At 61.3% G+C, this 15,650-nt stretch overlaps 1 protein-coding gene across 2 annotated transcripts; it reads left to right on the top strand.

Annotated features, from left to right (window-relative positions):
- The first annotated feature begins 1,529 nt into the window (after positions 1–1,529).
- On the top strand, positions 1,530–7,302 carry ZNF703 (zinc finger protein 703). 2 transcript variants are annotated; one of them, XR_014319081.1, is made up of 3 exons: positions 1,530–1,883; positions 2,250–4,346; positions 7,146–7,302. XR_014319081.1 is itself a non-coding variant. In XM_082779564.1 (2 exons), exons 1-2 carry the CDS (start codon positions 1,671–1,673, stop codon positions 3,636–3,638), a joined length of 1,602 nt encoding a protein of 533 aa, XP_082635690.1. In that variant the 5' UTR covers positions 1,530–1,670; the 3' UTR covers positions 3,639–4,379. The 2 variants fall into 2 exon arrangements, 1 of the variants encoding a protein (XP_082635690.1); XM_082779564.1 differs by lacking the exon at positions 7,146–7,302 and having other exon boundaries at positions 2,250–4,379.
- The last annotated feature ends 8,348 nt before the right edge of the window (positions 7,303–15,650 follow it).

Genomic DNA, 15,650 nt, shown 5'->3' with positions numbered 1-15,650 from the left:
GGCCAATCAGAGAGATGAGGTTACCGGGCTCTCAATAGGAAATTTGTTCCAGATAAGCTTTGATTTTAACGGGGCAGCAACGACATCACCCCCGCGCGCTGAGAACATGTTCCTTCAGGTTTTGGTACGTGACCGGGCAGATGGGATCGGCTGCGTTGGTGCTGCAAGCATGGTGCCCAGCTCCTCTCCTCTGCTCCCTCCAGGAGCCTCATTCATGGGGCCCAAATTTGCCAGTCCTGGCCCCAAACCAGCCTCGCACACCCCCGTGGTGCCCCCCAGCCCTTGCAGGTCTCTCCAAGCCCCCGTTCCCCCAGCCAAAACCTACAAGAGCCAGGGCCCAGCAGGATGAAGGCTTCCAGGCCCCGACCACGGAGCCCTCTGGGTGTGTGAACTTCATGCAAAGCCATCCAGGAAAGGTAACTAGAAATCAGAAGATAATTGTCGAGAAGCTTAATTAGTTATACAGGAGTCTGCGCTGTCACTGGGAAATTGTTAAGACTGAACCAAAGGAAACCAGAGGTTTCCTTTGAAAAGAAAACCAAAGGTTTTCCTCTTCCAGCGGAAAACCACTGGAAGAAATGAGTATTCCTGTTAACAACGCAAGGAAATTGCACGTTTTGTGGGCCTGGCTCAGCTCTGAGCTGCTCACGGTGCTGCAGGTGCACGGGGTGCGCACCCTGATGGCTGCGGGACGCTGATGGGGTGAGAGCAGCGACCCCCTGCCCACAGCAAATGCTGTGCGATAGCCAACGCTGCGATAATCACAGAATCACAGAACTGTGATCACTTAAAAAGCACTCAAATGCCGGTGATTGCACCACGTGCAAAATCAGTGTGTGCACAATTCAGGTCTGGGTGACACCGCTGCCCTGCCAGCAACCCCACAGGGGCTGCGCTGCGTCCTGGAGGTGTCCCCCCAAGGGGACAGGGGGCAGCGCTGCAGGGTGGGTGCAGGGGGCACTGCGGCAGGGTGCTGAGCTGAGCCGTGCCAAACTGTGCCAGGCTGGTCTCAGCCGAGCCATGTCGCAGCAGCCAAGCCATGCCACGCCGTGTGCCAGCTGAGCCGTGCCGTGCCGTGATAAGATATAACAGCTGAGTCGTGCCGGCAGGGCCGTGCCATGCTATTCCAAGCCGAGCTGTGCCAGGCCACGCCAAGCCGTGCGATGCCGAGCCGTGCTGAGCCGTGCTATGCCCGGCTGGGCCATGCCGTGCTGAGCCGTGCGATGCCCAGCTGGGTCATGCCGTGCCGGGGCGAGCCGTGCTGGACCGGGGGGATGCCGGAGGATGCCGGGCGATGCTGAACCGAGCCGGGCCGGGCGATGCTGAGCCGAGCCGGGCGACGCCGAGCTGAGCAATGCCGAGCTTTGGCGAGCCGGGCGATGCCGAGCCGAGCCGGGCGGCTCTCCCCCACGCGGCGGCGCGGCGGCAGCACGGCGGCTCGCCCCCCCCACCGGCGGCTCTCCCCGCCCCGGGGGCCCGGCCGGGCTCGGATTGGTGCGCGGCGCCGGCCCCCTCGGAGCGCGGCCGCCATCGGGGCTATTTGACGTGTCGGTGGGGAAGGGGAAGGGTTTTTTGTCTCGCCGGGGCCGCCGCCGCCGCCGCTCCGCCGCCCGCCCGGCCCGGCCCGGCCCCGCGGAGCCCGGCGCGCCCGCCGCCGCCGCCCGCCCCAAATGAGCGGAGCCCCCGGCGGGCCCCGGCCGAGGACCCCGCCGAGCCGCGGAGCCGCGGGCGCCCCGTCGCCCCGGCCGCCCCCCGCCGACCCGCTGCGCCAGGCCAGCCGGCTGCCCATCCGCGTCCTGAAGATGCTCAGCGCCCACAGCGGCCACCTCCTGCACCCCGAGTACCTCCAGCCGCTCTCCTCCACGCCCGTCAGCCCCATCGAGGTCAGTGCCCGACGCCCCCGCGGCCCCGGCTCCCCCCCTGCCCGCTCCCCCCGGCCGCCCCCCGGACCCCCCGGTGCCGCCCGTGCCCGGCTCCCTCCCTCCCGGCCGGCCGCGGCCCCCCGCCCCGTACCCCCCTTCTCTTCCCTTCCCTTCCCTTCCCTCCCTGCCCTTCCTTTCCCTTCCCTCCCTCTCCTTCCCTTCCCCTCCTCTCCCTTCCCTTCCCCGCGCCCTGGCTCGGCGCCCGCCGGCCCCGCGGTGAGGGAGGGAAGGGGAGGGGGGGGGCGCAGCGATGGTGGGGGGGGGGCCGGCCGGGGGGCGCCGTCGGGGGCCCCCCCTGACCGGCGCCGCGCTCCGCTCCGCCCGCAGCTGGACGCCAAGAAGAGCCCGCTGGCGCTGCTGGCCCAGACCTGCTCGCAGATCGGCAAACCCGACCCGCCGCCCTCCTCCAAGCTCAACGCCGTGGCCGCCGCCGGGCTGCCCGCCGCCGACAAGGAGCCCTCCGCCCGCCCCGCCGCCCTCAAGCCGCCGGGGGGGGACGCGCCCCCCGAGGACAAATCCAGCTTCAAGCCCTACTCCAAGGGCGGCGCGGAGCCGCGCAAGGAGGGCGGCGCGGACAAGGCCGGCTTTCGGGTGCCCAGCGCCGCCTGCCCGCCGTTCCCCCCGCACGCCGCCGCCGCCGCCTCCGCCTCGCCCGGTGGCTCCCGCGGCGCCTCCCCGCAGCACGCCGAGCCCAAGGGCGCCGAGGAGAAGAAGGAGCCCGAGGCGGCCAAACCCAGCCCCGACGGGGCGGGCGGCGCGCTGGGGCGCGGAGCGGCCGAGCCCGGGGCGCACGGCGAGCCCCCCTCGGGCCGCAAGTCGGAGCCGCCCGCCCTGCCGCCCGCCGGCCATGTGGCCCCCGTGTCCCCCTACAAGCCCGGCCACTCCGTCTTCCCCCTGCCGCCCTCCAGCATCGGCTACCACGGCTCCATCGTGGGCGCCTACGCCGGCTACCCCTCCCAGTTCGTGCCCGGGCTGGACCCCACCAAGCCGGGGCTGGTGGGCGGCCAGCTGCCGGGCGCCCTGGGGCTGCCGGGGAAGCCGCCCAGCTCCAGCCCGCTCACCGGGGCCTCGCCGCCCTCCTTCATGCAGGGATTATGCCGGGACCCGTACTGCTTGAGCTACCACAGCGCCTCGCACCTGGGCTCCAGCAACTGCTCCAGCTGCGTGCACGACCCCGGCAGCCTGAAGAGCGGATACCCCTTGGTGTACCCCACGCACCCCCTGCACTCGGTGCACACCACGCTCTCCTCCAGCGGCACCCCCAGCCTGCCCGGCCACCCCCTCTACACCTACGGCTTCATGCTGCAGAACGACCCCCTGCCCCACATATGCAACTGGGTGTCTGCCAGCGGACCCTGCGACAAGAGGTTTGCCACCTCGGAGGAGCTGCTCACCCACCTACGGACCCACACGGCCCTGCCGGGGGCGGAGAAACTCTTGGCGGGTTACCCTACCTCCGGGCTGGGCTCCGCGGCCTCCTGCCACCTCCACCTCCCGCCCGCCGCCCCCGGGAGCCCCAACACGTTACCGGCCTCCCTGTCCTTGAGGAGCCCACACACTTTGGGACTAAACAGGTACCACCCCTACGGCAAGAGCCATTTGCCCACAGCCGGCGCCCTGCCGGTGCCGTCCTTGCCGGCCGCCGGACCTTACTACTCCCCGTACGCGCTCTACGGCCAAAGACTAACTTCAGCTTCTGCACTCGGATACCAGTAACTACGGCAGCCCCTTCCCCTCCTCCGGTCTCCTCCTTGCCCGAGCTCCCCGCTCCCTCCTTGGACTGTGTATTTATTTACTGTATGTTAGCTTAAAGCTGGGAATATAAGTGCATTAATCCACCAATGAATCAATGGTATGCAAAAAGTCTGTGTCCAAAAAAAAAAAAAAGAAAAAAAAAGAAAAAAAAAAATTCTTTACTTTGCAGGTGTGGGGCTTTTATTTTTCCCTTCTGTTTCTTTTGATTTTTTTTTTCTTCCCCTTCTTAATTTCCCCCCTGAGAAATTCTTGCATGACTCCTGACACACAAGGAAAAAAAAAAAAAAAAGAGAACGTTTCTTCCTCCTCCCCCTCCTCGTTTATCGTTCTGGGATTCAGTTTCCATTTGTAAAGTTAACAGATGTAATTTTTTTTTTTTAATTTTTAATTTTTGATTTTTTTGGTTTTGTTTTTTTTTTTTTGCGATGTGTTTTGGGGACGGGGGTGGCCGCGGGTGGAAGGACGGGAGCAGCCCCGGCCGTGCCGCCCCTCGCCCAGCAGCGGCACCCCCGGGCAGCGCCCGGCCACCCCCCCCGGCACCGGCACCGGCACCGGGCCCGGGCCCCCCCCCCCCCGAGGACGGAGCAGCGACGGGCGCGGGGCCGCCCCCAGCCCCAGCCCCGCCGCGGGAGGGCTGCGAGCATTTCGGGTGCCTAGAGCTCCGGCTTGGTAAGTCTTATTTTGTTAATAAATGAATACTTGGTTATATTCACCCTGTGGTGTGTGCTCTCTTCCATCCCCCCCCCCCCCCGGGGCTCCGTGCTCCCCGCACCCGCCGCAGGGCTCCGGGGCCGCCGAGCGCCGAGCTCCGAGCCCCATCTAGCGGCGGCGGCGGCCGGGGGGGGGGCTGCGGCGGGGGCGGGTGCTGGGTGCTGAGCTCGGGGTGCTGAGCGCTGGGTGCCGCCGGGCTGCGGAGCGGGGGGGGCCCGAGGTCGGGGTCCCGAGGGAGCGGAGCGCCGGGGGGGCGCGGGGGTGGTTGGAGAAGGCGGCGGAGCTGAAAGCGGTGCCAAGAGCCCCCCGGTCCCGTTCCTCCCCGAGACCCCCGGGCGCAGAGGTCGCGGTGCTGTGCCCACCGGAGGGGCTGGGTTTTGGGGCTGGGGGCTGCAGCCTGACGCACCCCCAGTCCCGCTCCTGCACCTCGTGTGGGGCAGGCTCGGGCTGCCCTCCCCGCGTGATCGCAGCCGTGCGAGGAGCTCGGTGGGTTTTGGCGAGGGGCGCCGAGACCCCTCGCTCCCGCTGGGTGCTGAGCCTGCAGCAGCACGGGCAGGGCTGGGGGGGCTGCAGCCCGCTGCGCCCACCCCACACCGCTGCTCGGGGCCATCCCCGAGCTGTTATTCCACCCGCAGCCCAACCCTGGCAGCAGGACCCCCGGCTGCCCCCCGTGAAGCCCCCCGTGCTGCCCCACACGGCTGCTCTCTGCTGTTGAGTGCTTTGCTCCTGTTGCGTTTTGGGTGAGTCATGCAATTAATCCCAGTTAATTGCCTTCTCTACGTTGCCTTATGCCCCGCGTTGAAATTCCTTTGTGTCCTTTGAGCTGAAAAATAATGCGCTTAGCACGGGGGCTCGCTTTGCCAGTGAGATTTTTATTTTTCTGCCCGCTCCTCCGAGCGCGGCCGCGGGCGCGTGGCCGGAGGGTGGGCGGTGGCCGGGGCTCGGTCGCTGGAAATGGGGAGGCCGGGGTCCGGTGACCCCTCGGAGGGGTGGGCAGCCCCAATCCCGAGCCCTCCAGGATGCAGGGAGCAGTTTTGTGGGTCTGTGGTTACCCCGCTGGGGCCGGAGCTCGGGTCTGGCTTTGCGCTGGGTCTGCCTGCGGAGTCGCTGGCGGTGTTGGCAGGATGAGGGCCGCGGGTTTGCAGAACCGGGCTGGGTGCGAGGAGGTTTTGGGCATGGCAGCGGGTGCTCCCCGCAGAGGGACAGGGTGGCAGGCCAAGGCGCTGCCAGATAGCTTCTGTGCTTCGATCCCTGCTGCTGCAGAGCATTTGGAGGCGCGATGGTCCCCCTGAACGTCCCCCCTGCCCCTTGGCAGCGTCGCCTCTCCCTGGGCTTTGCCCTGAGCCCTCTGGCAAGGCTGCTCGGTGTCGGCCTCGCTCGGGCACACCGCTGGTCCCTGGCGTAAATCTCGGTTCCTCAGCCACAGCTCCCAAACCCCACGCCTGCTGCGGGTATTTTGTTCTGCTGGGCTTTGAGGCATCCTCGCCGCCAGCGCTGCGGGGCTGTGCGCAGGCTCTCCCTGCGCCACGGGGCAGGGAAGGCGATGCTGCGGTGCCGCGATGCCCACGGATGCTCGGGGGATGCTCTGGGCCTCGGGTTGCGGGGTCGCAGCGTGCCTGCGGTGCCATGCTGCCATAGAACAGGGGCGAGGGGTCCGTGGGCAGCACCCCCTGCATGCAGGGAGAGCCCCGGGTGACCGGTGTGGGGTCTGTCCCCCCTCGCTCCCCAAACCCCTCCTCGCACCGGGATGCTCCCAGCTCCAAAAGCGAGCCCCATGCGCCTTCCCCCCGCCTCCAGGCAGCCCGGGATGCTGCTCAGATGCATCCTGCCGTGCAGACGGCTCCCCGAGGAATATTTTTTCCCCTCCCTAAAGACTGCAGCACCGGGGCCAGAATGTGTAAACACTGCAAAGTATCATCTGATAGCAGCCGACACTCGGGGGCTTTATCTGCTAGGAAATTATTGTGTTGCCGATATATTAAATAACTCCCTATCTAATGTATGCCCAGGTTACTGCAGAATTCATTTTATAATAAGAGCACTGGGATGCACTTTATTAATCATTCTGTCTAACAACCTGCACTCCACAGTTTCGGTTTGATTTGATTCAATCCTGTCTTTCTGCAAAATATATGGCTGAGTGGGTCGGATAATGTATGGCTTAATTTAGAGTTGTATGGGTTTGAATTACCATTTTCATAATGTGCTGTGCATTAATGTGTTGCATCATTTATACAGAAAAATGTGCGAGGTTTCAAACCTCCCCGGGAAGCAAAAGTCACCTAAAGGGAGCGCGGAGCAGCAAGAAAGGGCCTTTCAAAGCCGGCTGGCAGGGGGTGCTTTTTGGGGCAGGAGGTGGGATAGGGAGGGCCGGGAGCGGGCTGGGGCTCGGATAACACAGGTGGGTGTTAGGACACGGGAAATGTGTGTTTGAGGCTGCGTTGGCAGCGAGCAGCTCTCCTCCTTATTGCATAACAACAACTTTTCCAGCTAGCCCTGAATTGCAAGAGACCTCCAGCGGTTGACTCTCAGGTGACCCTGATCCCAGCGCTCTCCCGTGGACGGCTATAATAACACCAGCTGTCAGTTACCCCGGCTCTGACTGAGGAGGAAAAAGCACTGATTATCCAAATACAGTCATTAAAGGGGAAATGTGTTTTTAGGACTGTCAGAGTGATTAATGAGGGTTAGCAATCCTTGCAAATGCACTTGTTTAGTCTAACTGGCAGCCTCTATTTTCCTATTGATTTATTGCAGCAGTTGCTGAGGCCGCAGTGTGTGTGGAAGGAGTCAGGACACTTCGCGACTGTGTGCTATTTCAGCGGAAAACATGCAGGATTTCGGTGCGAGCGGCCGAGGGGGGGCTCCGGCTGAAAGGCACGGTGAGCTCCCACTTTGCCCCGGCCATGGAAGGCAGCTGAACAAAGGCAACATTATACCTTGTGCCGGGGAAGGAATGACTTGGACGCACATGCAAAACAGCCCGGCCGTGCTGCGCGCCGTATAAATATCCCCGTTTGTAAAGCCCAAAGCCCATCTGACCACAAACGATCTGTCCACCCAATAAATATGCGAGCGAAAGAGCAAGGCCGTATTATTATTTCTTTTTTGTTGTTGTTTTTTTCCTTCCTCTCCGGCACGCAACCCCCCGATGCCCGTGCGGAGGTGTCTGCCCGCGGGCGCACAAAGCGGTTCGGAGAGCGGAGCACCAAAAGTCTTCAAGGGCTGGTGCGTGCCCGCCGAGGGGAGGTCAGGTCAGGCTGCGGAGGCAAGGGCCGGAGCAGCAGCGCTGGTGGGTGGATGAGAAGTTTCTCGGCTGCATAAAGCAGCTTTTCTTTCCGTCTGAGCCCTGGTGGAAGCCCTGGAGAATACAGGCTCTGTGTTTCCTCCCCGCTGGGGACATCTCCTGTCCCCCTGCCAGTGCCCCGCAGGAACCTTCCCAGGGGGAAGCGTCCCCTTGAGCCCCCCTGGCTGGGGCTAGGGCTGTGCAGAGCGAGCTTGGAGATGGGGGGATGGAGGGGGAGCAAAGGGAGAAGGGCTCAGGAGCATAAAGGGGTGTCCTGTGGTTTGCCTCCAGGCAATGTCAGTAGCAGGAGAGCACCAGCGAGAGGAGGCGCGTGGAGAAGAGCGAGGACATCGAGGTGCTCAGAGAGCCCCAAAGGCAGAGGAGCACACGGGAGCAGACAGAGGGTGCCCAACGGCCTGGAAAGCTGCAGAGAATGGGAGAAGGCTTTCACGGGGCTTTGTAAGACTGCTGAGGAGCCACTGCTGTCACTTCGCTGCCCAAAACCCGGTGCGTGGCACGAATCCTCCCGGCGGCACCAGCACCTGCTTGCAGCGGGGATGCACCAGCACCTTCCCCATAACAGGACACCCGTTTTGTGCTGGCAGCAGCATGGGAAGCACCCAGGGTGACCGTACGTGGCCGTGGCTCCTGCCACCTCCTGCAGTGTCTGCTCCTGCTCAGCACCACCATTGGCACCGGGGCACTGTTGGGCTGCCCCGGTCCCGTGGCGGAGCTGTGCCCGCGCTGGCTCCCTGCAAAGCGCGGCCCCGCTCGCTCAGATTTACACCGGCGCGCGTGTAAGTGATACTGTTCATTACTGTGATGCATGGTTAATAGTTATCTCTCTGTTTATTATCATGATGAATAACTGAAGAGTCGTAATTCTGTATACACAAATGTTTCAGCTAAACGCTCGCTGGAGAATGCTGGGGGAGACGCTCGGCTGACAGCTTAGTTTACAGAGTGTATTCCTTGAGCTCAACTCACAATAACAAACAGATTTCCACAGACCATAATGTTTTCTAACACAGCGTTTATGGAAACCTCCCGGAGCAGCTTTGCCATGACTTCACCCCACCTTCCAGCACCGTGCACGGGATGGGACGGGGGGAATGCGACCTCCCCGCAGACAGAGCGACCCCGGAGGTGCCGTGGCAAGATGCTGAGAGCTGATGCTGCACCAGCAAAGTGATGGCAACGTGGGGACCGAGCAGGGTGGCACATCCAGCACCTCGTGGTGCCGAACACCGGGATGGTCCCTGCTGGCACCTGGAGCCCTCACGGCCCAACAAGCAGGCGGCGGCTGCAGGACACGCAGCGTCCCTGGCATCTGGCGAGCAGACGCAGCAGCCTCGGCTGGTTTTATAAGCGCCCATAAATCAGGCCTCCTGCAGCCCGACCGTGGGCACCCTGCCGGATCGGAGAACCCAAATGGCCTGGTTTTCCTCACCGTGTTTGCAAGAGGACTTGTGGCAGCGGCTCGAGGATCTCCATCGGCCACCCCACAGCACCCTCCTGAGACCCCATCCAGCAGCCGGGCTGTGGGGCGATGCCGGTCCCCACTGGTGCCTCACCAAGAGGAGGAGACGCTGCTGCCAGGGAGAAAGGGACCTGCAGGAGCCCGGGGTGCTCGGTGCCTGCCCTTGGTGAGTGCTCACCCCATGGGCAGGTGGCTCTGGAGAGCAGAGGACAGAAGAGGGGACTGAAGCACTTCAAATCGTGCTGGAGCTTTCTGCTGAGATGCCGCCCTCGCCGCCTTCACCACACTCCTCTCCCTGGGGCAGAGGCGAGGGGAGATGGAAGCATTTGAACAATTTGCTGCCTTGCTCTTTCCTGGCACGCTCGCTTGCTGCAATCCAGAGCTGGCTTCTGCTGTGCCCCTCTCCTGCCTTCCCCCAGCTGAGCGTGGTGACAGGACCCCTTCTGCTGCCAGCACTTGGGGACAATCGGCCCTCTCGTGCCCGCGGTGCGGTGACGGGGCTGTCCCCGCTCGCAGCCTCGCTCGGATGGGGCTGGTAACTGCAGCCTTGGCTGCGAACCCAGCGCCGAGCCTGGGAGCTTTGCTGGGCAGAGCTCCTGTAAAAGTGACTAATTGTTTCTGCTGGAGCAATTGTTACCTTCACGGCTTTCTGTTCCAGTTCTCTGCACAGCCTCAGTGACGTCCGTGGGGTGCAGAGGGACGGCGGCCAGGTCCGGCTTCCAAGGTGGAAAGAGTCATGTTCTGTGGAAAATGTCTCTGACATGAACCAAAGCGCGAGCCGTGCTCGCGCCGAGCCGCTGATTTGTCACAGGCGTGGAGCAACCTCATGTTTTTAAGAAAATTATTGCTCAACCCACCCCAGATAACAAACCCTTGCGAGGCAGGGGTGGGAACAGGAATTTACCACCGAGGAATGGAGCTGAAAAGACCTCCGTGCCTTCTGGTGTTTATGCACGTTTCTCAGGCTCTGGCTGAATTTCAGATTAGGAACAACTGCTCGGGAAGCGTTCGCTCGCTGCGCGCCTCGCCTGCTCCTCCAGCTGCAGAAATGTGTTGTGCCCTCGGTTGCCACTTCGCTGCTTCCCAAACCGTTCTGGCTGTGCCTGTCCAAGAGCAAGGAGCAAACCCCAGGTCGGGGTCCAGAGGGGTTTCTCCCCAGGAGAGCTGCGAGAAGAGCTCGAGGTCCCCAGGAGCCTCCCGCTGCGCTGCTGCATCCTCTGCGTGAGAAAGAGCCGCAGCCTGGAGGAAGGTCTCGTAGCACCAGGACCCGCAGTGTTATTTTTGGGGGCTGACTCACGCCGCTCACACTTGGGGGCTGCGCACAGCCAGCGGGGAGGGAGCTGGAGGGGGGCTCAGCCTCCAGCAGGGACGGGGCCCCGGGTGGTTTTGCAGGGGATGCTCGGTGCCGGGATGCTCGGTGCCAGGGCGCGGGGCTGCAGCACCACAGGAGGGGGCTCTGAGCCCCACAGCCCACCCCATGCACGATGCCCATCGCCCAAGCAGCCGGCACAACTCGATGACAGGATTTTGGGGACAGGGGCTGGGTTTCTCCTGAGACAAAGTGGGGTATGGGGGATGCCGCCAGCACCCTGGGGTGCCCCCGCTCATCCCTCGCCGCCGCCCGGCGCAGCGAGGGCGCTTTTATCTCTTCTGTAGGTACAAATGGAGCTGTCAGGCGCGCTCAGCCCCGCGCTGTGACAGGTTGCGGGAGCCGGGGGCCCCTCGAACAGAGCAGCCTTGTCTGTCAGAGCCGCCTGACACTCCCCATAATGGCCAGATGGATGAGACTCTGAAAGTAGGGCCCGGCGCGTTTTCAACTCTATTTTGGGTGAAAACACTTCTTGAAAGATCTTGAAAGGAGCTGGCAGTTTGGTAGTTCAAATGATTAATGAGCACTGGCTCTGCCGGGTGGATTTCTCGCGCCGTGCCAGCAGCCGGGCTGCTCCAGCAGCCCCAAGCACGCCGCCCCCCGCGCCCCCCCGGCCTTCCCGGAAATGACACCAACGCGACAGGCCCCGCATATGGAAAAAGTTAAATATAAATTACTGCTGAAAGAGGCCTAGCTGAGCGGAGTTAGTTAAAGATGTTTATGGATTCAGAAACACGGGCCTGCATATGTATTTAGGGATGACAAATGTGATTCAATAAGTAAAGAATTTCTCTGTGGGCTGAGGCAGGGCTCAGGCGCTGGGGGGGCTCCCCGGCCACTGCGGCTCCATAAATCTGGGGGACAGCCGCCTCGTTCCCTCCCGGGCGGCTCTGCCTTCCTTTTCCTTTTTTCCAGGATCAGCCCGAGGTGCTGCACCTCCTGCACTCAGCACCGCTCCGTGCCCGGCCCCCTCTGCTCCGTGCCCCTGCCACCCCCCGCCCTCCACCCCTGCTTCTGTCCTCGTTTCTGGTTTTTAAGCCCAAAATGGTGCTTGCTGACAAGGCGTGAAAAGACCGGCTGTGAGGGACGAGGCGTGGTGGTGCTGCTGGGGACAGCGGAGCCCAGAGGGGTCCTGCGGGGTGGAGGCTTGGGTTTGGACCCCCCTCCTGGGAAAACCCAAAGCACCGTGCCAGCGCGTCCCCTCCCTGGGCTCTCCCATCCCCAGGGAGCTCTGCTGGTGTGGCTGGCCCCTGCAGGACTGTCAGGGGATGATTAATGACCAACAGCCCTGAAACTGCCCCGACTGCCAGCCCGGGGAGCGTTTGCCCCGTGCTTCACCAGCACTTCTGCAAGCAGCCGCACACAGGGGGCTGGGGCAGGGGGACGCATGCCCCTGCCCAAACTGGGGCTCGGCACAGCCAGGTCCACTGCAAACCAGTGCAGAAAACCCTGCGGAGCTGGCCAGAAAGGGACTCGGAGCAGCCAAACCCAGCACAGCCCTGGCCATAAGCAGGGCAGGATCCGGCCCCTCGCATCCCCCGGCTGCCCCGCTGCAGGGAATCGCTTTTCGGGGGGTCAGCGCCCGGCCGGGCTCTTGACCGACAGCCACATTCCTTTGTCCTGATTTTATTCGTTAGCAGCGTTTGGCCAGGACACAGAGACAGCTAATGAGGGACTGAGTTTATTGCAGTTTGATTTTTCTGTTAAAACAATACAATAAAATAAATGCACTTGGAAATCTGGTATGTGTTTGTACATAGTAGATTTATGGCTCTGGACGCTTCCAGAGAGACGCAGCCTTTCATTCCCTTCCTTATTGGAACAGATCATATTGCAGAGTTTAAAGGGCTCTGGAGTTGTGATTTATTTGAAGGGAGAAACCAGGGAAATCCAACTATCTGTTCCCTGGCTCAGATCATCCAGTAACTCCCCGGCCAAGGGAATGTATCTGCACCTCCTCCACGGAGCTTTATTTTTTTTTCCTCCTGTCACTCGCATTATCCCGCTCTAAATATATCACCGAGACACCGCTGACTCCTGACCTGGGCTTCAGCACCTCTCCGAGGCTTCCCCAGCCCTTCCCGGAATCCCACAAATAAATCAGCCGCCCGAAGCCCTTTCTGAGCACCTCCGCTCGCTGGGACAGGACCGCGCGTGGCCGCTGCCTTGATCCAGACCAGAGACTGTTGTTTTTATCCCCGGGATCGGGCCATAAATCCACGCCACCCGTCCCGAATTCCTTCCAAGGGAGCCCGTCCCCTTCCCTGGCTGCTCTTGTCCCCAGCCCAACATTGCACAGTTTGTGGGGAGAGTGCAGCTGCTTGGATCCCGGTCAGGACTCATGCCTGACAACCCTTTAAAGCAATTCCTAACCCGCTGGCCCGTGCCTCGCTCCTGCAGCATGCTGGCAGATACATCAGGATGTGCTGTGGAGGAAAGGCACCTTCTGCCCCTCTCCGAGGGTTCCTGCAGCCCAGTGCCACGGGGACAGCCAGAGCGTCGCGGTGATGGCTCGATGCTCGCTGCACCCCAGCTCCACCCCACTCATCCCCGTGGTTCCCCTGGGCACGAGCAGGGTGAGGCTATTCCCCCGTGCCTGAAAATCAGCTTTTGCTAAAACATTTGGCATTTACAGTCAGGAAATCTGCTGGGTTTTGGTGCAAATCCTCTCCTGCTTCTCCATGGTCCCTGGTACCAGGGGGACATTTGGGGACGAGCCGTTTGGGTCCCACCAGCGCCATCCATCCCCTGGCAGGGGCCCCTTGTCAGGGGTCCTATGGCTGAGATCTCCTTTCTCCTCCACCGTGACCCTCTGTGCTGCCACCAGACGGGGAGCAAAGCCACCCCGATGGCCCGTGGGCACCCAGGCCCTGCTCCCGCCCCGCCGTCGCCGCAAAGTCTCCGGCCAGGGCTTTTCCCCAGCACAGTCGGGCTCTGTTCACCCAGAACTTCCCCGCCTCTGCCTCGGAGCCGATCCGCACGCTAATTCTCACGCATGTTTTGGGTAAATCTACTTTCTTTCCCGGGATGAATTGTGGTTTCCAAGCACCATTAATCATTTCCCCTTAGAAAACAGCACTGGGGGGGGGGGGGCTGGACACATTGCTCCTTTATTTCCTGGGAGGGTGACCTGGCACCCTGGCACCCAGCCACGGCGCTGGCGTCTGCGGGGCGAGCTCCGCTCTGCGCTCATTCCCCCCCACATGGCCCCCCCTGGGCCAGCCCTAAAAAGCCAAATCCCTGTGGTGAGCAGCACCTCCAAAACGCAGTACCCAGGAACCAGGGGAGATGCTCCCTTGGGGCATGAGGTGTCCCACTGCGGCAGAGCTGAAATGCAAACCGTGTTCTCCGCGTGCCCCCGTGCCCCTCGAAATAGCTGGGACATGAAATAAGGACCAGGACCCTTCTGCTTATCGCCCCGCCAGCAAGGCTTGGGCAGGCAGGGAGTCAAAGAAAACTTTTCCTGCCGTGATTACAGCGCGGGTAAATAGGTGCATCTAGCACATGTGAGCAGTTTCCTCGTTTCCAGCTCAGGACTGTCAGGGGATGATTAATGGCCAGCGCCAGAGAACTGCCTTGATTGCCAAGTGCTGTATTGTTAGCGCTGACATGTAACGAGCCCGGACATACTTTAACACAATTCTGCACCGTAATCTGCAAATAACGTTCGATAGACTTAATTTGTTAAGTATTCTCCCCCCGCGCCCTCCCTCTCCCCACCTTCTTTCCCTTTCAAAACCCTGGCGCAAGGCAGCGGGGGCACCCCGTATTGTCCTGCAGCCCCTCGAGCCTCTCTGGCTCCTTAGGATCAGGCTGGGAAACAGCTCTGTGTCTCCTCCCCATCCAACCCAAATCGGGTTTTTATGCCTTTTCAGCCCTGGGCCCCCACTAATGTCCCACTGCAGAGTGCCACATCCAGCCCCAGCTCTGGGGGTGCTTGGGCAGCCGGGAGCTACGATGGCACTCCGTGCACACAGCGCTCGCTTTGACTTCGAGGCACTTTCCCAACACCTTATTAAATTGCTATTAGGCCCCGTGGTTAGCGAAGTGCCGGGTTTGCCTTTCAGAGCAGCTTCCCTAGGAGTGGCCAAGCCTGGGGAGGAGAGCAGGGACATGCTGGGAGCACTGGGGGACAGGGATGGGATGAAATGGGATGGAGATGGAGTTGGGGATGGGGATCAAATGGGATGGGGTGGGGATGGAAATGGGATGGAGATGGGGATCGAATGGGATGGGATGGGGACAGGGATGGGGACTGGCGGGTGCGAGCTTTCCGCCCCACTGCTCCCTGCAGGCTGCACACAGAGGTAACCTTAAACGCCAAAGCAGGAACTGCGGGGACAGAGTTTTTCCACCTCTATTCACAACTGTCAGGCGGTGATTAATGGCCAACAGGCTCAAAATTGCCTTTATTGCCAGCTTGGTATTGTTACCCGTGACAGTTAATGAGGTTGGACAGACTTTTACGCAGCACTTGCCGTGGGTCCTGGCCTCACCTCCCGCTGGGACGGTCCCGTCCCGTCCTGGAGCTGGGGGGGACAGGTAATGGGGGTTGGGGGTGACAGCGTTGAGCAGAGCACCTCAGAGACCTTCGAACTCCTCTCAGTCTTTGCGGTAAAACCCACAAAATACTTTTACACGGGCTTCAATTCAGTGGGATGGGGAAGAATGGGGCAGAGATGAAAAAGTCTTCGAGTGCCAGCGAGAAATGGGTGCAATAAACCATTTGTTAGTGTAAAAAAGTCCACGCTGCTAAAAACAGAGTCCCAGCACAGACACCCCCGAATGTTCCTGGCCTGAGGTCTAGAAGTAATGATTTTTTTGGCTTTTTTTTTTCAGGATTATTACAAATAATATTTACCTTTGTGCTAGTTCACATCTTGATGCTGTTAAACACGTGGCCACAGATGGTTTCCCATTCAGGGTAATGATATAGCGCCGATGTTATGAAGCAAAACCTCGCCTGCGAGCCAGAACACCCCACATTTAAAAATCTATTACTTTTCAATATTATATGAATGTATTTTGCTTCAGCTCAGAGCAATTTCCTAGTTTACCCTTATTAAACTGAGAGGGGGCTGAGCAGAGGCTCTTGATTTATGAAACACATACTAGATTCATTAAAAC

This window comes from Aythya marila, assembly GCF_965140915.1.
Source record: "Aythya marila genome assembly, chromosome: 26".
Taxonomy (NCBI): Eukaryota; Metazoa; Chordata; class Aves; order Anseriformes; family Anatidae; genus Aythya; species Aythya marila.
The sequence above is the reverse complement of the archived record's forward strand: the minus strand, read 5'-3'. Positions and strand labels throughout refer to the sequence as shown.

What these genes read in the sequence shown, in the direction of transcription:
- ZNF703 (XM_082779564.1), top strand. Translation starts at nt 1,671, where the DNA reads ATGAGCGGAGCCCCCGGCGGGCCCCGGCCGAGGACCCCGCCGAGCCGC. An exon ending in CGCCCGTCAGCCCCATCGAG is followed by an intron (nt 1,884 to 2,249) that starts GTCAGTGCCCGA and finishes CTCCGCCCGCAG; the next exon opens with CTGGACGCCAAGAAGAGCCC.